The following is a 26,044-nucleotide window of genomic DNA, read 5'->3' as shown; positions in this document are numbered from 1 at the left end:
GTCATGTTCAGAGAACTGTGCAACTGTCCCCTCCATCTAGTTTCAGGACATTCTCACCACCCAGTCAAGACCACCCCTCCCCCCTTGAGCACTCACTCCATATGCCCCTCTCCCATCCCGCGTACCCACCCTTGTCTCTGTGGATCTGCCTGTTCTGGACGTTTCATGTAAATGGAATCACATACTATGTGGTCTTGTGTGTCTGGCTTCTTTCACTATCACGTCCTCAAGGTTCATCCTCGTTGTGGCGAGTATCAGTGCTTCACTCCTTTTTAAGGTCGGATCATTTTCCACTGGGCTTCCCTGCTGTCTCAATGGTAAAGAATCTGCCTGTAGCATAGGAGACTCAGGTGTGGGTTTTGATTCTTGGGTCTGGAGGATTCTCTGGAGACTGTGGCAACCCACTCCAGTATTCTTGCCTGGGGAGTCCCTTGACAGAGGAGCCTGGCGGGCTACCGTCCATGGGGTTAGAGTCAGACACGACTGAAGTGACTTAGCACCCACATAATCCACTGTGGATGGAGTGTGTGGTGTGTCTGTCCATCTGTTGACGGACACCTGGGTTGTTTCCCAACCACCTTTTGGCTGTTGTGAATCATGCTGCTGTGACCACGTGAACACTTATGTACCAGTGTTTATGTGAACCTGTTTTCATTTACCTTGTGGGAAGACACCTGAGCAGAGCCACTGGGCCAGATGGCAACCCTGGCCAGGACTCTCCCACCGCGGCTGCTCCAGGGCCTCACTTCTCCCCAATCCTCGCTGACTAGCCGTCCTAGTGGGGATGAGGGGCACATATTCCCGTTGACTGGTGATGGTATCTTTCTATGAGCTTATCAGCCATGTATCTTCTTGGCCCCTCAGAGCGAGCAGGGACCCTCCTTGCATTTTGGTGGCTCTGTCTGAACTGGCCCGGCCCAGCAGACACACACTGGACCTCAAAGCTCAAGGCAGCACCTCTCCCACTGGACTGGAGGCTGTGCCTCCTGAAGCCGGCAGGTCCTGTGGCACGCCACGAGGAGCATGGAGCGTGGATGGGCTTCTGGCTTTGTCCTCTGCTCCTGACCATGGCCCCCGACCCACAGAGAGGCGGACCCCGTGGTAGCTTCACCTTGACTTTTTTATTTGCGTTTTTAAAAAACAATTAAATTAGAATACAAATATTAGAAAACAGCGGCCCTCGGCTGCCGGTGCAGACGGAGGGGGGGCCGAACTGCACAACCGAGTTTATACAGCAAAACTGAATTTGCCCTCGACCAGATTTACGTCCCTTTCTTCTCTAGACCTGAAATGATATTGCTTCCTGACTAGGAGAGTTCTGTTCATACAAAGAAAAATTATTCTGGGGTCTGAGGGTGAGGGGTGCAGGGAAGAATAAAAGCAAAAAAGAAAGGCGGGCACAGGCGGTCTTGGAGAACCAGGTGTGGCCTCCAGGGGACAAGGGTGCTGGGCAGGGGGTCGGGCACCCAGTGGAGGCATCTGGGGCCGCTGCGGGAACCCCCGTGGTCGCTGGACCACCCCCCAAGGCTGGGAGCCACTGGGGGGCCGGTGGGGCTGGGCGGGGAGCTGACGCCCAGTCCTGTTGGAAGACCAGAGTGAGGCTCCCGGGGGAGGGGGGAGCCAGGCAGGCCTTGTACCCGTCGGAAAACCCAAGAGCAAGAAGAGGGGGGAGGAACCACCCCAAATGGAGAGGCCAGGCAGGTCCGTGCCACCCCTCCGAAGTGGCGGCCCCCACCCCGCCGAGGAGGCGGTGTCCATGGACACCTGCGCTGTTCCCTAGGGAAGTTAACCTGAATTGGAGTTACCGAGGTAGCTGGCTAGAAAACTGAGACCCACCCCCCCACCACGCCACACGGTGCCACGCCCTGGGGCCCCCGCCTGCTGGGGGGGTGGGGTGGGGGGGGCCTGGCCACATGCCGAGTCTTCAAAATACCAAGTTATTGCACTTTCAAAAAATACAACACATCTGTGGCTAAACCCTCCCTGGCCCCCCCACGTCCCCCCATTGCCCACCCCTGCCCCCCCAAGGCCCCACCCCACCCCCACCCACTCCATGGCTTCTTGGCTAAGAGGCTCCCTGCTCTGGGCTCTCAGGAGAGCAGTTAGCAGGGAGAGAGAAAGCAAAGGAACAGATGAATGTCAAGAGTTGTGGCCACCGCTGCCACCGCTGCCAGGGAGAGGGCCACTCGGCTGCCAGTCCTCCCTGAACTCCCACCACCCGGTCCCTCGCACCAGCTGGAATGGTCGTTGGGGGGCAAGGCATCCTGGGCCTCCCCCCTACCCTTCCCAGGGTCGGCTCCGACTTTGGGCTCCGACACCGGCCGGGGAAGCGGCTGTGTGGGTGGTTTGCCTTGTTTTTAAGTTTGCTTTTTTGTTTTCTTTTTCTTTTTTTATACTTTTTTTTTTTTGTCATTTTCCTTTTTTTTAATCCTCCGATGGGAGAGTCCAGAGGTACAGGTGCCAGGAGCCAGGGAAAGGGGTGGAAAAAACAAAATGAACAACAATGAAAAGAAAAAAAAAATCACTCCTCCCTCTGTGCCCAAGGCCCGCCTGTGCCCCTCCGAGTGGTGAGCACCAGGAAAGTTGCGTGTCCGGCCGGCGCAGCGGCGGCCAGCAGTCAGCAGGCCGACACCAGACCCTTTTGGAAGGGGCAGCGGCGCTTGGGCCGGGGGCCCTCCTCGTCCTCGTCCTCCTCATCCTCTTCTTCTTCCTCCTCCTCCTCCGAGGATGACGAGCTGTCCAGCGTTAGGTCCACCACATCAGCTCCCGGCTTCCCGTTCTCCACGCTGCCCACTGGGCCACCTCCACTGCCCGCACTCCCAAGCACGCTGCCGCCCCCACCGTTGACGCTGGGGGTAGAGAGGAGCCCATTGGCGTCCGAGGTGCCTGCAGGGGAGAGGGGACAGATGCTTGAGGGGGCTGCCAGCCTGCAGAGCAGGGGAATCGAGGCCAGGAAGGGGCAGGGGCAGCCTGGCTGTGCGGCCCACTTTGGAGGACAGGGCAAGGGGCCTGATACCCGCAGGCCCCTGGCACTCTGGATGGGGCTGGCACTTGGACCGCCTCTGACCATTCACAGACCACCTCGGATGCCCCTCTCTAGAGGGATTGCCTCCACTGGGACAGTTGTGTTTCAGATAAAAAGGTGGCGGGGCGGGAGACAAGCCCCAGGAAGAGGTGGGTGGCCTCACCGAGCACGAGGATGGGGCACTGGGGGCTGCAGCTGCGCTCCTTCTCGGCGCGAATCGGGCACCACGAGCCATCCACCAAATACTCAATCTCGTCCGCGTCTTCGCACTCACTCAGGATCTTGGAGAGGAGCCTAGGGGTAGGAAGAGGGGTGCTGACTCCAGGGTTGCACTGTGCTCCCCAGGAGCCACCTCCTTCTCCTAAACAGTGCTTCAAGGCATGATGCTGAAGAGAAGCTGGAGGCTCTGGTGTGTGCCTTGCTCCTGGTCTGGGCATTTGGCCCCTCCCCAGACCCTTGTAGCTGCTGCAGAAGGTGGGCCATGGGCCTGCCTCACCCTGCAGGCAGGGAGATCCAGGCCAGGCAGCAGCAGGGCTAAGTACACAGCACTGGCCACACCTGGTGGCCTGAGGTTCTGCGAGGGCCACACATAGTGAGCCCGTCAGTCACCACCCCATCATGGCAAGATGACTGGCAGAGAACGGGACCTGCCCTCCAGCTGCTCTGGAGCATGGGGCCTGGGCAAGCCACAGGAAGGCCCCCCTCCCTGGCCCCCACCCTCTCATCCTGACACTGTGCTGCCTGTTTTTACAGATGAGGAACCTGGGGCTCAGAAAGGAGACACACGCTGCTCAAAGGCCCTGAGAGGCTCTGGGCTCACCTGGGAGCAGGAGGGGCTCAGGTCACTTGCAGTCAGCCAGCAGCACCCCCGAGGGCACCTGTGGAAAGTCACAGCCCCAGGTGCTGCTCCTAATAGACTGCCAGCAAGTCTGACTTTACAGTTGGGGAGACACAGGGAGCGGGGGCGGAGCGCAGTGGTATAGGGTGGGGGAGTCAGTCCCCCTAGGCCATGAGGCCATGTGATGGCAGGCCTGAATTCTGGTCCTGCCACAGCTGCTCCTGGGCCTCTGTCTCCCCGCCTTCAGGGTGAGGAGGGCCCAGCACCCACCCTCTACAGCAGCTACAAGGGTCTGGGTAGGGGCCGGGAGCAGGGCACACCCACCAGAGCCCTCAGCCTTTGTTCCACATCTACACCGCACCTGCCTGCAGGTGGCTTTGATCCCCTCTGTCACGATCACACAGGAGGGGGGCCTTGTCCGGGACACCCTCTGTGGCTGAAGGGGCCCCTCCAAACCCCATCACCCCCGGTCACCACAGTATGAGCACAGTTCTGGCTGCCATGCACGTCACACCTGGAAAACTCCTACTCATCCTCCAAAGCCCTACTCTATGCTCCTCTTCTCTAAGCAGAGCACAAGTAACAGTGTCTGTGTCTGGCTCAGTCCTCCCAACCCGCATGCCCACAGGGGAGTTCCCTGAAGGATGGAGTTCTTTGGGGGCCCCCTAAATCACCCAGCTAAGGGCCAGAAACAAAACAGCAGAGCATTGAGGAAGAACTGTATGACTCAAGGACCCTTCCTCCAAGAAGCCTTCCTGGCTACACTCAGGCCCTGCAGGCTGATGGAATCACAGTCTGTGTGGGACACCATCACACTACCCAGCCCTAGGCCTATGAGTCCCTAGAGCTGTCAGAATTACCAGCACTTGGGCCCAAGTGACCTGCTCCAGGGCTGTGGGGGGAGGCGGGCCCAGGCTGCACAGCTGCCAGGCCGGGAACAGAGCTGCCATTCAGGCCCAGCCTGGTGCCCGGCCCCAGGGGCCTCCTCACCCCACCCCAGGCTGGACACTGTGGGAGTGGCGGCTCTGCCCCTGCTGGGAGGGGACCCAGGCTCATAGTTGGCCTGACTGGACTTGCTTCTTCAAGTCCTTGCCTAGCACCCGGGAGCCAGGGGCCTGGGCTGTGGGATGCCCCTCCTGAGACTCAGTCTCCTCATCTGTAAGGTGGGGATGATCAAGGCCCACCTCCCTGAGCAGCTGAGAGGGAGGGCTTGCAAGACATCTAACGTAGTGAGTGTCGGACGATGAGGACCGTCAACATGCAGCCACTGCAGGTCAGGGCTACCCCATTCCTCACGGCATTGGCCCCAGCTGCACCTCGACCATTGGGTGTGGGTGGGGCCATCATGTAGTCAGCTGTCCAGAGCTTCCCCATGGCCCCTCCTGCCTGAGCCACGCGGTCCCCACCCCCACCAGCCCCAGCTCTGGGGTCAGAAGTGGGTGTGGCCAGCACCTGGCAGGAGCCTGGCAGTCAGGTGCTGGGCTTCTGGAAACTTAAGCCCAGAGTGAAGTTTTCCTTTGGGGAGAATGGCCTCTTTCCCCATGTTCCCTTCAGTGTGGGGAGGGCCTGCTGGCTAGGCTCAGGGGACAGTCTGACCACACACTGCTGCCCCCTAGGAAAGGGACAACAGAACTGGGCAGAGTGCTGGGGAGACGTGTGTCTGCCTCACTCTTCCACATGAAAGATGCGACTAAGCCTCTGTTGAGCGCCGCTGGAAAAGCTGCTCCCCAAGCTGTGCAGGTTCCCAGGGGAAGAAACAGGCTCAGAAAATGCAAGGTCGTGGGGGAGCAACAAAAGACCTTGTGGGTCTGGAGCCCCTCTTCTGAATCGAAGCTACACTATCGCCAGGCAGACAGCAAAGACCCTGACATCCTCCAGGGCTGACATTGGCCTCTCTTTCTAGCCTGGGGCCATCGGAGCTGCCACGGGACGAGAGGCACCAGGAAGGACCATGGAAGCCTCAGGGGTCACAGGGCCCCCGCTCCTCTTTCCAAAGGCCCTGGGAGGCAAGGGGTCCGCACGCCCCGGGACTCACCCATCGATGATGAGCTGGTCATAGGGGGCCGGCTTGTCACACACCGGGCACATCCAGGTGGGCTTCTTCTCGTTCATCTGGAGGTAGAAGACTGCGTCGAAGCACTGCAGGTGCGCGCAGGTCTCTGCGCGGCAGGGCACGGACAGCCGCATCTTCACCAGCTGCGGGGGCAGAGGGATGGGTGTGAGCGGCCGCCCAGCCAGCGCCACCCACCACTGGCTGCCCCTGTGACCTCATGCATTGACTCACCGGGCAGATGAGGGAGACCCGCACGCCCGTGGTGGCGATCTCGCTGTCAGGGTCCAGGCGCAGCTTCTCTTTGACTGTGGGAAGGGGTGACTGATGTCAGCAAGGAGGGACAGGGGTGCCTGCAGGCCCGGAGCTGAGCAGGGGGTTCCCTCAGTACACAAGAGATGCTCGGGAGGGCAGCAGCTAACAGCTCAGTGCCCCACTTCAGAGGGTTCACATGGCGAGTCCGTCACACCCGCCTCCCTCAATGATAGGACACATGCCTGAGCTCCAGGGCCCGGGACTATGAGGAGCAGCTAATGCTAAAGAGCCCTGGGCAGTGGCCACTCATTTCTGACAACAACTTGAGCGCACACAAGGGGGCCCCCTGACAAGCCTACCCTTTCTGGAAAGACCCAGATGAGCTAACAAGGGTCACCTGCTGTGACTGTTCCTTCTGATAAAAATCAAGGCCTATAAGAGCTGGGAAGCCCCAAGGCCGGGAGAGCCCTCTGGGGGCTCACAGGAACGAGCCCATGAGACAGTTCCCTTGCACCGCCCAAGCCTGCTTCTCTCACAAATCAGAAGATGGCGGGTGCCAACCACAAAGCTACCTGACTATAAGTACACGAGGTGTAGAGGGAAAAAAAGCCTGGAAGGAAATGGCGCACTGCAGCCCTGGGGAGGGGCCTGCAGGGGGCGCAGGGAGCTGGCTGACCAACCTGAGACTATGAACTCCAAACCCCAGATGGCTCAGGACTGTGCCTAGGCCCACACAGTGGAGGGCACTCTGCTCTTCCCTCCTCCACACATGGACTGTGCCCCCTCCTCCTCCTCCCACATGGGGCTGAGGGTGACTGGCCAATTTGTCCCCCACCCTGGAGTGTCCTGCTGTTCTCAGCCACCCTGTGGCCCCTCTCTCTGGCTGAGAAGTACTAACGAAGGATAGATCCCGAGGCCCTGGCCCCTCAGAAAAACCCAGAGCAGCTGAGAATGGACCGAGCGCACACCACGCTTCATAGCAAGGCCCTGTCCTCTTCCACATGACAGAGGGAGGGCGTGTGCAGCAGGAGGGGTTCCGGTGAGACACACAACAGGACTTCCCCGCTGCGACCAGAGAGGGAGCCTGGCTGCCCGAGTGGCGGTCAGCTGTCCCACACACCGTGACACCACCCTGCTGCTCCTCCTGGCCGTTCACTGAGGAGTCAACCCAGGCCTCTGGGCCTATGCCCCCTGGGGCCCACAGTGCCTGGATGACCCTGTCCAGCCCCACACCAAGCCCAATGTGAGAAGCCCACCTCCTCTGGTCAAGCTGGCCATTGTCCCCACAGGGAAACAGGCAGGCGGGGGTAGGGTTGAAGAAAGGGCCCTTTGAAGAAAGTAAGGAGGGGCAGGGGGGTGCCCAGGCTGAGGCCCTGCGGTCACAGAGCCCTAACTCTGCCACGCTGGCCTCAATGTCTCCACTGGTCAGACTGGGATGTGGCCAGGCCCTGCTGCCCAGATCTGCATGGGGATGGAGTGGGAAGCCAGCCCACCAGGGCCTCCAGGTGACCAGAGAGGGAACTCCCAAGCCACTGCCATACACAGCAGCCCATGGTAGGACGCAGGAAGGTTCCGTCTGTCCGTCTAAGCTGTCACTGGGCTTTTAACGCTCTCTGTAGCCCCATTCCCTTTAACTGGTTTGGAAAGAAAAAAACAACCCAAACTGAATGGTCTCAGCATCCCTGGTCAGACCCTCATCTTCAGCCTCTGAGCGCTGACCCCGCGCACCCTGTCTCTGCACATCAGCCCAGAAGCACCTGCCTGGACCACTGATCACAGGGGTCCTCCCCTCCCCCACAAGCCCTCCAAGGCCCCTCACCCCATGGACCTGGGTGGCCCTCACCCTGCCTCTCTGTGCCCACTCACTGAGCTCTGGCTCGTCCCTCCTCAGGGCCTCTGCACTGATGGTTCCTGGTCTGACTCCCCACTTCCTTCTGCACTCTCTTAGAGACCTCCCAGAGCACCCCAACCCCAGGGTGACAGCTGGACCCTGGAAGTCCAGGTTCCTCCATGGAGGGCCCGCCCACAGGAACAAGCCCCAACGAATTTGGGGGTCAGCACCAGGGACCGAGAGGAGCCCCACCCAGCAGTGCCAAAAGCCCCGGGGCTCACCCAGTGCCTTGCACAGCTCCGGGTGCTTGACCCCGATGGTCTTCAACCTCTGCAGCAGCTCCGAGGAGGTCAGCTGCCGCACCAAGTACAAGGCCACGGAATAACTCTGGGGGGTGGCGGGGCGGGAAGGGGCGGTTTAGTCAGGGCCAGGTTGCGAGGGCAGGCTGGGCAGAGGCGGTTGGGCAGAGGCAGGCGGGTCCAGGCCGCTCACCTTGCCGTAGTTGCCCCAGGTGACAGTGATGCGGTTGGTGGCCGAGGACAGGTACATGAGGTGGGTAAGGTTGATGGGGCGGCACGGCCTCTTGGGCTCCACTCCAGGCTTGTTTGAGGGGTAGTAGCCCTGGGGGCAGATGTGCCGGCTGCAACCACCTCTAGGTGCTATGCCCCCGCCCCCCAGCACTCTGCCCCACCCCCACAGCAGACCCGGGCTGCTGGGCATGCACTCACCGGCACTGAGCAGTAGCTGTGGTTGACCTTCACAGCGATGTTGGGTGGGTACTGGTCTTCCTGAGGGCTGCTGGTGTCTGAATAGCAGATTCTGTGAGGACAATGGGGACCATGGGGTCACGAGCACCGTGGGCAGGGGTGGGCCCACTGGGAGAGGTGGGGAAGACAGATGGGGAGCTAGGGGGAGACGACATGACCTGTGTCTGGTCTAGCCTGACAGGGGGATCTCAATGCTAGACTGTATGGGTGTGGGGAGGTCCTTGGGGACCCAGTGTCTGGCCTGAGGGTGGGGGGTGGGCAGCGGACAAGGCCAGAGAGCAGGAAGGGAGGATCAGGTGGGGGCGGAGGTAGTCTGAGAGGGTCCTGGGGTCCCGGGGGGGGGGCGAGACAGGGTTTCAGCCATCCAGGATGGCGGAAGGGAAGGTGGGCAAGGGTCGTGTCCCCACCCACCCCTGTGACCAGGCACACCTGGGCTTACCTTAGGACAACCTGCACGGCCTTGACCCCCGGCTGCAGTTCTCTGTGTGGGGAGCAGAGGAGGGTCAGTGAGAAGGCCTGTGCCCAGCAGCCACTCTGAGCCTTCGCCAGGGAACAGCCAGGTGGACTAACCCACGACCTCCCACAGCAACCAAAGGCCTCAGGGCATCACCTAGAATGTTCTCCCCCACCGTCTACTTGCCGGTGACTTGGGCAAATGATCTCTCTCTGGAGAATGGGGGCCTGTGTGGATGGTAAGAGGGCTAGTGGGTGTGGGCCCTATGCCCACCGGGAAGCCACCCTGGTGGTGACTTGTCCCAGCTGGAAACTGAAGGCCTCGAGGGGCAGAGTCAGAGCCTGGGACCAGCCTGCCTCCCTCATCTGCTCACCCAGGGTGGTCCTGCCCCCACAGGACACAGGTGGTCACCACTGAGGGGCTCCCGGCCTCAAGGGAGTGGGGGCAGGATGTTGCCCCACACCCCACAGAGAACGCCCCCATCCTGGATGTCGGGAGCAGTGAGGCGGGACCCTGTGAAAGGGGGACAACTGGCCGACCTGGGGCTGTGGGTTAGAGGCGCTAAGAGCATGTGGTGGGGGCCACCCTTCCTGGTGAAGGCTCCCCGGGCTGCCTGGCGGCAGGCACAGCACACCTGGAATTCCGGATGAGCTCCACCTGTCTGGGGGTCAAGGCGAAGATGCAGGGACTCTCCTGAAGCTTCTCGTTATTCTGTGGAACTGACAACAAACGTGGAGTCAGGCTCAGGCCTGGGCCCTGGCAAGGGTGTCAACCACCATCATCCCTCCAGGCCTGACCCTCTTCAGACTGGGCCCACCCGGGTGGGATGGATGTGGGGCCCACTAGGGATGGTGGGGGGTTGGATCCTGACCCTTCCTGGGGCCATTCATCACTGCCTATGGTCCAGGGAACACTCATATCCCCCATGTTCCCCACTGAGGGCCTCTCGGGGAGTAGTAGCCTCTACAGCCCCTCTGTTCAAGAGGGCTGAGAACTGGACTACCCTGGTGGTCCAGTGGTTGAGAATCCACCTGCCAATGCAGAGGGTCCAGGTTCCATCCCTGGTCATGGGGATCCCACAGGCTGCAACTGGATCCCACAGGCTGCAACTGAAGAGTTCACATAGTACAACTAAAGATGCCACTTCACAACAAAGGCCTGGCACAGCCCAATAAAAAAATAAATGTGTGTGTTTTTAAATGAAATGGGTTTAAGAGACAAAAAAAAAAAATGAAAAGGATTTTAAAATGAAAGCTGTATGCTTCCTCCACAAGAAGCTAGAAAAAAAAGCACAAACTAAAAGCCAAAGCCAAAGCCATTAGAAGGAAGGAAACTAAAGATAAAGATGAAAGTCGATGAACTAGAAAGCCAACAACAGAGAAAACCAACAAACCCAAAGTTCTTTGATAAACACTGAGCTACACTGACAGTAAGACTGTGGGAGCACAAACTGTCAGGAACAAGGAGTGGACAACAGTACAGACCCTGGGGCCTCTGACCAGGGTGGGGGGCGGGGGGAAGCAGGAGAGGGGCTGCAACTTCACACCAATAAATTCGTCTAGAGGATACGAACAAATCTTCCAAACACAGATTATCAAGACTAGCATCGAAACATACAGAAAGTTTGAAAAGCTTTTTACCAGTTAAAAAAAAATGAACTCACGATTCCATCAGATGTTTAAGGAAGAAATCATATGAACTACATATAAACTCTTCCAGAGAAGTCCCTGGTGGCCTAGTGGTTATGACCCCAGGCTTTCATTACTGGGGCCCGGGTTCAATCCTTGGTTGGGGAACTGAGATTCCACAAGCCTCTCAGCAAGAACATAAATAAAACTGACAAACTCTTTCAGAAAGTAAAGGAGGAAGGACACTTCTTGACACATTTTAATCCAACATAACCCTGCTTCCAAAACCTGACAGAACTGCATCAAGAAAGGAAAAACACAGTTGACTATCTCTCATAAGTGCGAAATATCTTTAACAAAACATGAGCAAACAGCCAGGCCCCCTGGGATTTGGCCCAGGAATGCAAGGTTGGTTTAAAAACCTCTACACAGGGACTTTTCTGGTGGTCCATTGGTTGAGGATCTGCACTTCCACTGCGGGCGGGCTCAGGTGTGGTCCCTGGTCAGGGCACTAAGATCTGGCATGCCACTCAAGGCGTGGCCAATAAATAAACAAACAGATGAAACCTACGAAACCTCTACTTACAATGGCTAAAATGACAAGACCAGCCGTTCCAAGTGCTGCCAAGGATGTGGAGCAACTAGAACTCTCTGCTGAGGTAACAGGGAACATGGTTGTAACATGGAACAACCACCTAGGGAAACTGTTAGACAATGGCTAATAAAGTAAAACATATACCTGGCCCTGTAACCAGCAACCTGCTGTTAAAGGTATTTCCCAAATAAGCAGAAGTCAGTCTACAAAAAGACTTGTGCAAGAATGCCCAGCTAATCTATTCCGAGTAGCTCTGAACTGGAAGCAACCCGAGTGACCAGCAACAGAATAACACATGGACAAGCTGTGGTACTTTCATACTATAAAAGCTGTAATCCATTCATCAACATGGACAGACAGGAAGCCGTACAGCTGAAACAAAGAAGGCAGATGCAGAGATGGACGTGCGGTGTGTTATGCCACCTTCCTGAAGAGGCAAAGCTAAGCCACGGTGACAGAGCTCAGAACGGAGGCGGCCTCTGGGGGCTGTGGAGGGGTGGGGCAACTCAGCAGTGATGGAAATGTTCTGTATTTGGTGGCACTGCAGTTACTCAGCACGTGCCTCTGCTACAACTCAAATGACAAGCTAAGTATCTGTGGATTTCACTCTATGGAAACTGGATTTTAAAGTTTAAAAATTTAAAACCACCCTGAGGAGTGGTGATCATTCTGTGATGCATCAAAACATGAAGTCACTTTACACCAGGAAGTTGTACCAGATTGCTGTATATCAATCATACTTCAACTTAAACATACATTTGAAGAAGCAAAGGAAAAAAACCACCCCTCAAAACCAAAAAACAAACAAAAAATCCTCTACACTGAGAAGTCATCTGACTGCAGACTGGAAGGGATTGAAAAGTTTGATAAAAATTGATGAGGCTGGGACTTCCCTAGCAGTCCAGTGGTTACGGCTCTGCACTTCCACTGCAGGGGGGCCTGGGTTCAATTCCCGATCCAGAAGCTGGGATCCCACAAGCTGTGTGGTGAGGCCAAAAAACACCAACACCACAGACAAGTTGATGAGGCTATGGCTAGGAGTGACACCCTCTAGGGAGGGTAAGCTAGCACTGTCTGCCAAAATGACTAACACCTCAGAAGCAGCCACTGCAGGTGGTGCACATACAGAAGACCAAGGACCACTGTCAGACGGGATGCGGAACGGTTTTTATGAGCAGCAGTTAAGGACCTAAATGCCCACCGGTGTGATGTGGCCCTACGTGGAGGAATACTAAGCTCCGTGAACACGGGAGCTCCCATCAGGCGGCTCTCTGTGCTCCGACAAGAGACCAGTCCCCAGGATGGTTTAAGTGGGAAGAGCAGGTGCAGAACAGGGTACAGCTCTGGCTGCCAGGTGCAGAACCAAACCCGAGGAGGGGGTCTGCGCCACAGCTGCCCCTGGGGAGGGGGCGCCAGAACTGGCTTCGATCACAGCCTTGGCAACAAGCCCTGGGGAGGCAAGGTGTCGGCTCTCTTCCTACGGCAAACCCTTTAGAACACTGGTGGGCAGACTGTCCTTAGAACGAGCTGGAGTATAAATATTTTCAGCTTCACGAGCCACACAGTTTCTGCCTCCATGTCCCCACTCTGCCCGGTACTGCAAAAGCCTGGAGCACCTGCCTGGAGTGGCCAGGGTGAAGAGCCCACCCCTGCTTCAGAACCTTCTGAATTCCAAAATTTAAAAAGCAAACAGAATTTGAATGTTAAAGCAGCTGGGGCCCATAAGCCAGACCTCGTGGGGCCGAGGGATCCCACCCCAGCTTCACTGAGCCCAAGCTCCGTCCCCACCCAAGCCTGGCGCCCCTTATGCCCGGGACCACCAGGACTGGACTGTTACTGGGGGTGCTCAGTGCCGGTCCGGAGCTGGCGTTCAGTGAACAGTAAGCTACCAGCTCCTGTCTGCATGGAGGGCTGGTCCCTCCGGAGTCCCTGCGGGGCCCCTGAGAAGGCTGCCTAATTGGAGGGCTGGGCTGTGCAGGGTACTTGCAGATGTGCCCAGACCTGCCCGAAGAGCCCGGGGCAATTATTTATGGGGTGGGGGGAGGAGCCTCAAATCACCTGAGTTGGGCCGCCAGGCTGAGTTGGGGGTCAAACACACTCCCCCAAACCCACAGAATCTCCTGGGAGGCAAGGGAAGGGCCCACCCACCCGCCAGCCACAAAGCAGAAATGGAGAGAAAGGTCACTGACAGCTGGGTCCTGAGTCCATGCAGCAGGGGCAGGTGGCACTTTCCAAAGCCATCAGCCCAGAGTGGCTGACTCTTACTCCAGGGAGCCAAGTGGCCAGGGGAGGCCAGTTGCCACCTAAGCTGGGACACAGCACAGGCTGCACCGCTGGGAGAGGGTGGGGGTCCCCCAAACCCAAGCCTTTGCCATCCATCTCCAGGGGCGGCCTTACCCTCCCAGTTGTTCAAGGCCAAGATTCCACGACCCTCGCCCCTACCTCCAACCCTCGCCCCAACTTCCAATCTTGGCTCCCCTTGACCAATTCTATTGGCGCAGGCTTCCAAAGGTGCCCCCTCACCATCAGGGCTCATCTGATCAATGTGCAGACCCCTCCTGGCTCCCCCAAGCTCAGGGGTCAGGGGGAGTGATGGGGGCAGGGCCCTGCCCCCAGCCCTGATGGCCCTGATTCCACCGCAGCCACCCTGGCTGCCTCCTCCTGCTCGCCACCTGCCAAGAACATCCCGCCTCGCCTCGGGGCCTCTGTGCGCGTGTCATCCCCTCTTCCAGAACACTCCTCCCCCGACGATCTACACAGCTCTGATGTCTTTTAAGTCTGTGCAAATGCCACTGGGACGAAAGCCTTCCCGAGTGGCTTTATTTAAAAACTGCAACTCCCACCCCACCCCAGCCCACCAACAGCTCCGGCAACCCCCACCTCCCTCCCGGCTTCCTTTTTCTCCAAAACCTCTCTGTCCTGAGAATTAGCACCATTTCCCCATGTCTTTGGTTCACTGTGGACACTCCGCCGCGGGGTGGGGGAGGCCCTGCCAGGTGGTGTGGGGGCTGGGAGGAGGTACACGCCCTCCCAGCCCCAAGCACACCCACAGGCCTCAGAGCCTCTCCGGGACTAAAGGGAAAACCCTGCCCCAGGGTCCACAGCAGGCGGACCAAGTGAACCAGGGAAACCTCCCCCGGGACCCTGACAGAGGGCAAGGCAGCCCTACAAAGCACCGCCAGCAAAGAATATGTAATGATCTCAGCAGGTACTCAACATATACTGGGGGGGGTGGAGGTAGTGGTGACTGATAAACCAGCAGTGGGGCCCCACTGAGCAGGGAGCAAGAACAAGCGCCTGACTGCTTTGCTATTAACCTGCCTTTTCGCAGATAAATACATATTTTTACAAAAGTTTAAACAGAAAGAGACTTTAAGAAGTCAATCGGCTGGGACTTCCCTGGTGGTTCAGTGGCTAAGCTCCCAATGCAGGGAACCAGAGTTCGATCCCCAGTCGGAGAACTAGATCCCACATACTGCAACTAAAGATCCCTTGTGCTGTATCCCTGGACTTTCCCAGGCCAGAATACTGGAGTGGGCTGTCATTCCCTTCTCCAGGAGATCTTCCCGACTCAGGGATCAAATCCTGGTCTCCTGCATTGCAGATTCTTTACTGTCTGAGCTACCAGAGAAGCCCCAAGACTTGGCACAGCCAGATAAATAAATACATACATACACACATACACATAGATGTAGTTCAATTGGCTATGACTGGTCTTCCTCCCACTTCCATCTTCGGCTGGCAGGCCTCTGCCCCTGGGCTCCCAAGGCCCCTCCTCCCGGCCAAGGCCTGGCCCCAGTGGTTAACGGATGGTGCGGGCAGTCCCAGAGGAGGTAAAAGAGGTGCCCAGGGCTGGGAGCAGAGCAGGGGGCTCACAGTGGAGGGAGGCGGGTGGGTACAACAAGCCCCAATTAGGGGCTCTGGTTCAAACCCCAGCTCCTCCACCTGGAGTAAGCACCCCTGACTTCCTGCTGGTGGGATTAGCAGAGGAATGAATGCAGAAGCGGCGGCTCAGTGTTCGCCCTGCAGCCTGCGGTTGCTTCTCAGCTCCAAGCCTTTGCTCACACTGCCTGCACCCCCTCTGTCCCGTGGATGTGATGGGGACAAGCCAGCCCCAGGCCTCAGAGGATGAGAGAGTGATGAGGAAGAAAGGGAGGTGAGCTTTAGATTAGGCTGTGGGGCAGGGAGGACCATGTTGGTAACAGCATGTGCAAAGGCCCCGGGGCAGGACCTGGCCAGGAGTGCTGGAGGTGGAGCAGAGTGGGTGAGGGTGAGGGTTGGACCAGGCGAGAGGGAGCAAATGAGGGCAAGGAGGGGATCTGGCAGACAAGCCAGCAGATCAGGAGAGTGCTTGGAGTAGAGGAGGAATGGGATCAGCCTGCTGTCTAAAAGCTTCCTCTGGCTGCAGCTGGGGTCGGGGTGGGGGGGTGGGGGGGTGGCGGTGTGGAGAAAACAGGAGGGAGGACGGGTGTTGGGCAGGTGGAAACCAGGGCTGTGCAGAAAGTTGGGAGGTTGAGGGGGTCATGGGCAATGGAAGTGAGCCCGCTCCGGCAGGACTGAGGCCTGTGGGCAGGAGGCCTTGTGAGGAAAACCTCCACCTCCACCTGAGGAGCCCTTCACTGGCCGTGCCGGGCGCTCCCCAGGGCAACCACGTGCTGCAGAGCTGGTGGAGACCCTCCCACCACCACGGACAGGGGAGGCCCAGGCAGCCCAGGAGCTCAGGCCACCTGCCCCTGGAGCTGGGACACAGGACACAGGACACCTTGTGACCGTCCGGGCTCCCACGGCATGGAATGGCCAAGAATGCCACGGAGGGCCTGTGGGCGGGGTGGGTCCCACACCAGGCTGTGGGCAGCAGGCAGGTGCCTCTGCTTCTTTGCACCTCAGGGGTATTTCCTGCCTCAGAACAGAGGTAAAATATAGCCCAGAAAAGCTGGGAAGCCCTCAGGACACGCCAGCTGGTCCCCCCAAGGCAACAAGCCACCTATGTCCAGCCCGCTCTCCTGACCCCGGCCTGCGCCACACCGCGCACTGGTCACAACGGCCTTCATTCACAAACTCTCTCACCACTGGGCCTCTGCCTGGAACACACCCACCTACCCACCCGCTTAAGTTCAGCTTAACTACTACTTATCCCTCAGGTCCGGGTGGGATTGTGACCTCCTCCAGGAAGCCTTCCTGACTGCTACCTCCCAACAAATGCACAGTACAGGGCTCCTGGTACTGACAACCCCTACTGCTGCTCAGAGCATTCCTTGCCAGTCAGGGACCCCGCTGCCTTGCTTGTCAGTTGGGCAATACCAGCCAAAGGGCTTAGACCTTGAATGAGGTACCTACGTGGGCCCTGCCCAATAGGGCGGGTGCTAGACTGGCGGCTCTCCACCAGAGTCAGCCGACCACCTCCTGGGGCAACAAGGAGACCTGGGGGGGCAGCTCGATCACCTGGCCGGGCCGCCTGAGTGGTCCCACCCCACAAGGCACTGCCCACAGGATGCCGGGAGCGCCGAGGGGCAGTGCAGGGCCAGGTCGTGCCTCCTTCCTTCTGCCAGCATGTCTCATGACAGCACCTCCTCTCGCCCACGCACCGTGGCCCTGAGGTCTGGCCCTCCCCAGTCAGCCTCTGGTCACTAACAGCCCAAGTGGCCAGGCCTGGGGGACCCTCAGGCCATCAGGGGGTTAAGACCCAAGCAGCAGCACTGGATCTAAGACTGCATTCCCAGCCCCCTGTAAGCGCCTCTGCCTTGGATGCTTGGCCCTGACGGCTGGGCTCCCAGTCCTGAAATGAGGCCCAGAGTCCAGAGTGGTTCAGAGACAGTGCTTCCCCACAGGAGAGCAAGGCAGCCGTGGCGCGGGGAGGGCTGAGTGGGGAAGCTGGCTGAGCACAGGGCTCCAGGGACCCCTCCTCAGGATGCTGTGTGACCTTGGGCTAGTCTCCTGACCTTTCTGGAAGCCATCCCCACCCCTGCGGAGTGGATCATCTGCCTCCTAAGGTCCTTCCAGCTCCGGGTCTGTGGCTCCATTATTCCCCTCCCCTCCCCCAACCCGAACATTCCTCTGTGCGTGATTTATGTCTCCTGTCCGCCAGGCGCGGGCTCCATCCCAGAGCAGGCCGGTGGCTGATCTGGCAAACAGAACCAGACTGTTTGGGTCTCCTTTCAGGTGGCAGGTCAGAACCTGGGGTGCGGGAGAAGGGGAAGCTGGCTTGAGCCTCCTGAGGGGGCTCCTGGGCTGTGCCAGCCATAGAAGGCACTGTGGGGAGGCACCCAGAATGGCTGGTCCCAGAGCAGAGGGGACCAGCTGGCTCAGGGCCGGTGTATGTGCTCACTCAATCATGCCTCCCCTTAGGACCGCGGGCAGCCCTTGGGGGTCCTGGAGACTCGGGAGCAGGGTGCATCCTGGGGGAGGGGCAGGGGAATGGGTGGGAGCACAGGCAGGGTGGGGTCGGCCTCTTTGTTCTGAGCAGAGCCGAGTGATTCCTGGTGCAGACAGGGGAGCAGACTCTCCCGGAGATCAGGTGACCGGGGTCCCCGGGGGCTCAGGGCAAAGTGATGCATTGTGGGCCGGGAGTGACTGCACATTTGCGTGCAGGAAGGAAGCCCACAGTCCAGGCCAGGGAGGGAGGCTGCCGCCCCAAGTTCAAAGTCACCTCCAGTCCTGGTCCTGGCCCCTGCTGAGTGCCGAGCCCGCCACGCAGCCTCCCTTTAAAAACCCAGCCTCCCTGTTGCAAAGATGGTGATTGAGTCCTCAGGAAAGAGTCTGAATTGTCAGCTCAGTCTTCAGAACAGCCACAGCCAGGGCTGAGGTCCCAGTCTATAGGGATTGTGCTGGGGGGTGTTGGGGAATGAGTCCTGACATCAAGAGAGGCCAGGGCGGGGGTAGCAGAGACAGAGAAACTCAGGGAAAGGCCTTGGGTCCCCAGAGCTGTCACAACAATCCCATGACAGGTGCTGCTGGGCCAACCTGCCCCCACCCAGGGGTTGGCGAGAAACACCTCCTGATGTCAGACAGAAGGCAGTGGAGGACACAGCCCTGGGCTGCAGTGCGGGCCTCAGACCCCAGGACCACCCATCCATGGCACCTTCCTTTACCTCTGATGCGACCCCACCCTCCCTAAGTCCAAAGGTGGCAGGGAGAAGGAGCGAGGTAGCCGCCAGTCCTCTCCTCCCCTCCCGCTCCCAACCAGGGCAGGACAGAAGAGCCAGCAGCTGGGGGCTGGAGTTAAAGCCTGTGGGCAGAGAGGGGGCCCCTGCCGAGCAAGGCAGGGCGCTGGGTCAGCAGGGCTGAGAGGGACTGGAACACGTGGCCAGGGGCATGGTGGGCGGGGGCGTGGAGCGGCCACGACCTCTGGCACAGGGTGCTGGGACTGACTCGTGACCCGGGCCCACCATGTTGGGCTTCAGGACACACAGCACCAGGTTAGGCTGGGGTACCTGGAGGCCTCAAACAAAGGGTGCTAGCAGGGGGCCTCTACAAGCGTGGCGGGCTCTGTCTGCATCCCCCACCCTGCAGGTGGTCAGAGATACGCTGAGACTGAGTGTGTGTGTGAGGGGGAAGAGGAGTGTGTGGGTGAATAGGAACACTCAGGGACCTGGGAAAACTGGAGGGACTACAAGCACCCCATTGCATTCTACTCGCTCTCTGGAGCCTTGGAGGCCCAGGAAGCTGTGGCTCAGGGGTGGGGGGCTCAGGGCAGCTTCTGAGACTGAGTCTAGGCTGACACCCACTCCCAGCCCAGTCATCCAGCTGCATGGAAGCAGTGGGGGCCTACTCACGTGCCACCCTATAGGCCTGACACACAGCGGGTCCTCAGTCAACAGAAGGGATAGAGAAACGAGAACAAGGTCCGCGACATCATCTCCTCCACCTGTGGCTGCACCTGCCTCTTGCAGACACACCTACCCACACACTGATGGCCCGCCTGTGTGGATAGGCCTGATCCTGCTGACCAGGGTCACTCCCACAGACTGCCTACTAGGAAACAGCCTTCTGCTAGGGGGCGGGGATGGTGGGGCAATCAGGTTGAACCTCAGATCAAAACTCCAGCTCCTTTGCCACCAGGAGTAAGAGCAGAGTGGCCACCCCTCCAGGTGGCCCCCAGTGATCCCTACCTCCCAGTGGTCCAGCCTGGCAAAGGCCCTGCCCACAGTGCAGCAGAATTGGTCCCTGTGACCAGTGGGATACGGCCAAAGCAAAAACATGCTACTTCCAAGCTGAGGTTGCAGGGGAGCCCTTGGCTTCCAGTGGGGTCACATGCTCACACATGTGACCACGTTCACTTTCTCTCTCCCTTTCTGCAGCCCCCTCCCCCTGATCCATCACGGGGCGGGGGGGGGGGGGACAAGCCACCACTCCACACCACGCTGGGAGAACACTCAATTAGCCCGCAGAGGCCCATGTGGCAAGAGCTGGTGTCTCTAGCCAACAGTTGGTGTCTCGGTCCCATGAATAAGCATGCCACCCCTGCCCCAGTCGAGCCTTCAGATTAGGCAGCCCCTGGCAACAGCTGGACCATGACCCCGAGCGACCCCAAGTGAGAACAACCCAGCTAGGCCACTCCCCAGTTGTGACCTTCAGAAACTGAAGTGTCAGCTACTCCAAGCTGTTGGCATCTAGGATAACTTGTTACACAGCTATAGCTTACTAATTCAAGGACCCAACAGTGGGTCCCTGTGCCTTCTGGGAGGGGCGAGTCCCCTGCATGCAGCCCCTTGGCTCTTGATGCCCCCCCAGAAAATGCTCCTGGTTGGCCATGTGGTGGGCCTTGGGCGCTGGGAGAACTGGGAGGTGGGGCCACCCTGGGGGGGGCGGGGACTCACCCAGCTCCGTCGGCTTCAGCAACTCATCCAACATGTTGAAGAAGGGCAGCTTCACCAGGCGCACTTCTGGCTTGAGGGTCTTGGCAGGCAACCGTCCAAGTCCATTTAAGTACTTCCCGTAGAGCACGGGGTAGTCAATGTTGGGGCCAGTGAGGGGAGTCCTGGGTACCGAGCTGGCCCGCTCATAGGTGGAGTGCATGGTCAGAGGGTCCAGGGGCCGGTGGGGTTGGGGTACAGGCTCTGAGCTCTTCTTGGCATAGCGCGTCTCGTAGAGCTCCTTAATTTTCTTGAACAGCTCGGGGCTACAGTCAAACTGGACCAGCTGGAGGGCCCGCGTGACAAGTTCGTGTTTAAGTCCGCTCTTACTCCGGCCGACAAAACCCAGGAGCATCTGAAGGTCGGAGACTCGGAAACTCATCACCATGTTCTGGGGAAGAGCAACCACAGACACACACGCTCAGAGGGAGATGCTGCCAGGGTAAGGGGCCACCCAGGCCAACTGGGAGGGTGGCAGGGAAGACTGAGCCCCCTCACCTGGGTTCGGTCCCACCTCCATGCCTGCCCTCACCCTCCCCTGTGAGGCCCCGTCCCAGCTCAGCCCTGCTCCCCTCCTCCAGACTTTCTCAGCACCAATGCAGCAAAATCTTCTCTGACTGCCCCCCACCCCCACCCTGCCACCACACCACAGGTGCTTCTGTTTTAGGTTCTCTTTCCCCATCTTCAAGTCTGAAAGCAGTCCCAGGGCAGGAGCTGGGAATCTTGCTTCCTGGTCAACAGTCTCAGCCACTCCTTAGCTGGCAATACCGATGGCCTCTCTTCATCAGGGACGATGGCATGTGCAACGGGCCAGAGAAGATGACGTACAGAAGCAGAATGAGTACTCAACCAACGTCAGCAACATCGGCCACAAACACATCTTCCCTTCAGTCCAGAGGGCGTAGCTACCACTCACTCAGTACAACTCATCTGCTGGGGACTGAGCTGGGTGAGTGATTACGTACTTAATTCTGGTCCTTCAAATACCCCTGCCAGGCTGGGTACAAGTTACAAGATCCAAACCTGATTCTGAACCGGGGTGGCTCCTCCCTACCAGGCTGCCCCTGCACTGGCTTATTTCAGCCGAGCACTGCTGAGGCCATCAAAGAATCTGCAGGTCACCCCGGCAGATGTCCTCCCCTTGGCACTGTGGTCCTCGGGGCTGGATCGTTCTCTGGGGTGTGGCTGTCCTAGGCATGGTGGGGTGTGGAGCAGCATCCCTGGCCCCACCCACTTGATGCCAGGAGCCCCCCAAATCCAAGTCGTGACCACCACAAACATCCAACAGACATCAGCAAGTGACCCCTAGGAGCAAGATCCCCCCCAAAAGAGAAGCACAGGGACCCAACAGTCAGAGGTTGCAACTGAGCTGTAGCAAAGTGATGACTGAGGTCTGGTGATTATCGCCTGGTAGTGTCCCTCCAACGAAATCAGATCAAAACAAGAGCACAGTGGACCCTGATGCTTTCTGTGGGACTGACCAGCAGTGACCTGCCCTCCATGATACTGTGGACTCCCTAATATGCTCCATAAGCAGAAGGATGGGCCAGCCAGGTTTGGGGGCCACCTGTGCCGAGCCCTGAAGCTGGCCTGTGATAAATGAAACGTGGTGGGAGAGAGAAATTTCCAGGCGGAATGGAAAAAAGAAAAAGTACAGGCGACAAGTGCGGACATGGAAAGCTGGCAAGCCGGGGGCAGGACAGCAGCCAAAGAAATCAAGAAATCACTTAAAAGCAACTAGAAAAAGTCTGGCGGTCTGAGGTGGGCAGGACCCCTGAGAGGCTGTTTACAGCAGTGGCCTCAAAGCCAGAAGGCGCTGGTGCTTCCTGGCTATCAAAGAGTGAGATGTGCCATGTATGACGGTGGCCCCAGGACTCAGGAGCCTGAAGCTCAAAGGCAGGCTCTGCCCCAGGTTCCCAGAGCAGCCTGGGTCCCTGTCAGCCTCACAATCATGAGGGGGACCCAGTCCTGCCTGCAAAGCCTTGAAGGGGGAGCCTTTTGCTGCTGCAGGATCTTCTTCCTCCTCCCATGCTGAATATGGGGCGCACCCACCCATGCCAAGCTCGCCGGCCTTCGCACTCACTCATCTCACCGGGACTAGCACCCACTATACAGGTGAGAAAACTGAGGCTCCAAGAAGGAAGTAGCTGGTGCCAGGCCTCCCCATGTGTCCACAGCAGAGTTGGCAGTATCTGGACTCCTGAGGCTGTCTATCTCCAGCTGCCGAGGAGCCCCTCACTCCCCAGCATGCCCCCTGGGTGGGGAACCCAGCGGTCTGCAGGCCCCCACAGAGTCCAAAAACTCTGCAATCAAAGAGGCTTTGCCTCCTTCAGCATGACTTTCTACCTTGAACAGAGGAGAAAGGCTTGCAGACAAGATGTTTCTTCTGGAAGAGGCCCAAGGCACTCAGGAGGAGAGGCGAAGTCATGTGGAAGAGCTGACCGCCAGCCACTGAGCCCGAAGCAGGTGGGCCTGGCCTTTAAGAGTCTGACCACAACAGGGCACCCCGCCCTGGGGAGCCGCTGCCCCCACCTGCCCCTTCTACCAGGTTGGGGACATCCGGAAGCTGCGTGTGCACGCGCAGCCTGGGGCACACCTCTTGAGCTGCCATATGTTCAGGACTCGGATTTCTCAGCAGCTGCCACTACCCAGGAGCCTGCCCTTGACACTGGGTGGGGGGGGGGGGGCGGCGGAATGAGCAGGGCGCAAACATTCAGGAAGAAGCCCCAAGCGCTACACAGATCACTTCCTGCCTGGCTTTATCCTGAACCGCCTGCCCCTCAGATCTGTGTTTATAAACAGCACCAGGCCCCAACGGCTTCCAGAGCCTCAACTCTGGGCCCCTTAGGAGCCGCGAGGAGAAACAGCGGCCTGGACACAACAGCCTTGCTCAACTGAACAGGGGCTCCTCACTGCAGGAACTCAGAACTCAGCGCATATAGCTACACACCCTCTAGGGGAGTGCCCAGCCCAGCCCCTCCCCCCAACCCCTCTCAGGGGCCTCAGGTGAAGAGTCTCAGATTTCCAAGTGTATGAATAAGCCCCCCTTGCTCTCCTCTCAGATCAGCCCATTTTGCATCCCAGAAGATAAGTCTCTGGTTATCACTATGAAAGGTTTAAGAAAGTGCCTGAAAGAGGGAGTCATTTCAATGACATGCAAAGCACTCCACGGGGACAGCAGGGCACTGAAGAAGTAGGAAGGTTCCAGAGGATCAGAGCAGGCTGGGTGGCAGTCCTGAGACCCCCTAGGACAGAGGCTCATGGTTTAGAGAACTTGAAAAAGGGTCAACCTGATCTAATTGGGGAGGGGGCCCCAGTCATGGAAGGGTCAAGTAGAGTTCATCAGATCATGTTTCAAGGCCCTAGATGGTATAATAGTTCAGACCCTACTCTCTGGCTGGAATGGCCGGCCTGCGTCTAGAGCCACAGGCCCACAGTGCCCTGAGGAGGTTAAATTTCAGGGCTCCAGGGGACTTCAGGCCACAGGCTTCCACCTTGGGCTGGCAGGGTTCAGACCCCTGCGTCTCTAGGGCAAGTCTCAATTTCTCAAAACAGAGCGCGATGGCTGCGTGTGTGATGCAGGTATAGGCGGAGGGCGCTCAGGGGTGAGGGGAGGGTAATACCCGATAATCACAGAACCGTGAGGGCTGTATTTCAGATCCCCGTGGGAAGGGAAGGGAGACGGACTGAGAGGGAGGAGCGAGAGAGAGAAAACATTTACAGGTCAGGACCCCGGGGAGGGGAGATCAGCCGGGGAGGGGGCGGGGCCTCAGTCTTGCTAGGTCCCGTCCCCCAACTCCGAAAGATGAGCGGCCTTGAATAAACTTCTCAGGCAAGAACCCCAGCCTAGTCAGGGGCAAGAGTTCTGGAGCCTCATCTCGCAGGGGCATCTGACAGTAGATACCTCCCTGGGAGACGGATGTTCCCAGCTTAGTCCCAAGACGGTTAAAAGGGGCCTCAAGCAAGAAGGAGGTGACATCTTTGGGATGTAGAATGCGGACCCCAGACAGCAATACAGGGGAGACAGGCTGGGAACCCAACTGGGTACACTCCAAGGGTCAACATAAGAGACCCGCAAAAGGAGTGGGGCCTCAGACGCCAGAGTCGGGGTGTCTAAACAGATCTAAAGAGGGGCTGTGTGGAGAGTGTGGTCTGAGCAGTAGACTCGTGATGGGGTGAGTATAAGGGAACCAGCTGGGGTTGGAAATAGGGTATGATCCTGCGAGTGTGGAGTCTAGGGCTCGCAGGAGCAGAGTTCAAAGCTGCACAAATGCTGTCGGGAGGGGAAAGAGTGAGAAGGTACGCAAAGCCCAGGACCTATGACTGAGAGAAAAGAGTTAGGAAGGAACCGACACCAGGACCAAGGCTCCATCACACCCGGGAAGGCAAGCTCAGTTAACACCGCGCCCACTCCGGGGTGAGAAGGGTGTCAGGAGGGGGGCGGGGCTCTGGGACCAGAGCGGGAGCTGAATAAGGGCTCTAAACCTCAGCCTGGGGTACAGACCCCCAAGAGACACTCTGTGTTTGGGGGCGGTTCAGGATCCCCAGCTCATCACCCAGGATGGTGGAAGTGGTCCAGAAAAATCAGAGGACCCTTCCGAGCAGAGAGCCGCCAAGCGCAGCCTGATCAGCTGGGCAAGGAGACTTGAGACCCAGATGCCAGCCCACTATACCATGGGAAGCGGTGAGAGGCAGACACTCCCCCAAGCCAAAGAGCGCCGACCTCGAGGAAGGGACGAGCAGCCCAGCCCGTCATGCTGTCCGGGGGGAATGTGCCTCAAGCTGGAGGCACGGCCCTGTGCCCGTGTTCAGCGCGATCTGGACCCTAGTCGCTTGGGTTGGAGAGGGGAGGACCCAACCTCACGCTTGGGGGGCCGAACCCCCTGCGCGGAGACTGGGGTGAGGTTTTGGGGGCCCCGCCCCCGGCCTCCTCGCGCCCCGCCCGCAATCGGAGCCCCCGGGCCAGGGGCGGGCGAGGGGGCAGGACGCCGAGCCGCAGGCGGGCCGCGCCGTGGGGCCCCAAGCGGAAGGCACAGACCTCGGCCTGCCGCCCGGCCCCCGACCCCCACCCGCCCTGGCCGGCGCCGCCACCGCTCACTCACTTTGGCCTCCACCAGTTCCGCCGCCATCTTGGCCACCAGCGTCCCCCGCGCCGGGAGCCCCCAGCCGTCGCGTCACGTGATCGCCCTCCACTCGCGGGCGGGGCCCCTGCCGCGGCCAATTATCACCCTCACGCCCTCCTCCCCTCTGGCGCGCGCGATCGCGCACTGCGCAAGCGCGCGCGGCCACCGCCCGGGCCTCGGGCCAATCAAGGCTGCCCGACTACGCACCCCCTCCCGTTTCACTCACGGCGACCACGCCCACCCCTGGCCGGTCTGGTTTCTTAAAGGGGTACAAGGCCGGAACACGTTGGGGCGGGTGCTGGGTCCTGTCTGAGGAAGGAGTAGACAGTTGAGGCGACAACAATGCAGCCAGGTGTCGCGGTCCCCTGCGCGAGGCAGCCTCCAGGTGTGTGATCGGACGCCTAGCTGCCTGGGAGGAGGAAATGGTTGGCCCGCGCGGCGGCCTCCAGTGCGTGCAGTGAGGCGCCTTGGAGCGCATCGCAGTTCATTCTCAGCGGGCCGGGAGCCCCGCGCGCTGTACATCCGGGTCCTGGGGTGGCTGAGAAGGCGCGGGCGCCTCACCCCCTTGGTGCGCCGCCGGCAGAGAAATGTTGTACCCCATACCCAATTACCGCGGTGCAGGTGAC

The 26,044-nt window shown here is 59.1% G+C and overlaps 1 protein-coding gene across 1 annotated transcript; it reads right to left on the bottom strand.

Moving 5' to 3' along the window:
* Positions 1-1,102: 1,102 nt before the first annotated feature.
* On the bottom strand, positions 1,103-25,911 carry PIAS4 (protein inhibitor of activated STAT 4). The gene is made up of 11 exons (XM_043466207.1): positions 25,398-25,911; positions 20,260-20,686; positions 9,855-9,939; positions 9,206-9,247; positions 8,728-8,818; positions 8,492-8,620; positions 8,281-8,386; positions 6,148-6,221; positions 5,899-6,059; positions 3,189-3,319; positions 1,103-2,886 (listed from the first exon to the last, which is right to left on the bottom strand). The coding sequence occupies exons 1-11, from the start codon at positions 25,422-25,424 to the stop codon at positions 2,618-2,620; spliced, it is 1,542 nt and encodes a 513-aa protein (XP_043322142.1). The 5' UTR covers positions 25,425-25,911; the 3' UTR covers positions 1,103-2,617.
* Positions 25,912-26,044: the final 133 nt, after the last annotated feature.

Source organism: Cervus canadensis, chromosome 4, assembly GCF_019320065.1.
Source record: "Cervus canadensis isolate Bull #8, Minnesota chromosome 4, ASM1932006v1, whole genome shotgun sequence".
NCBI classification, from domain to species: domain Eukaryota; kingdom Metazoa; phylum Chordata; class Mammalia; order Artiodactyla; family Cervidae; genus Cervus; species Cervus canadensis.
Note: the sequence above shows the minus strand (reverse complement) of the source record. Positions and strands in the feature narration are given on the sequence as shown.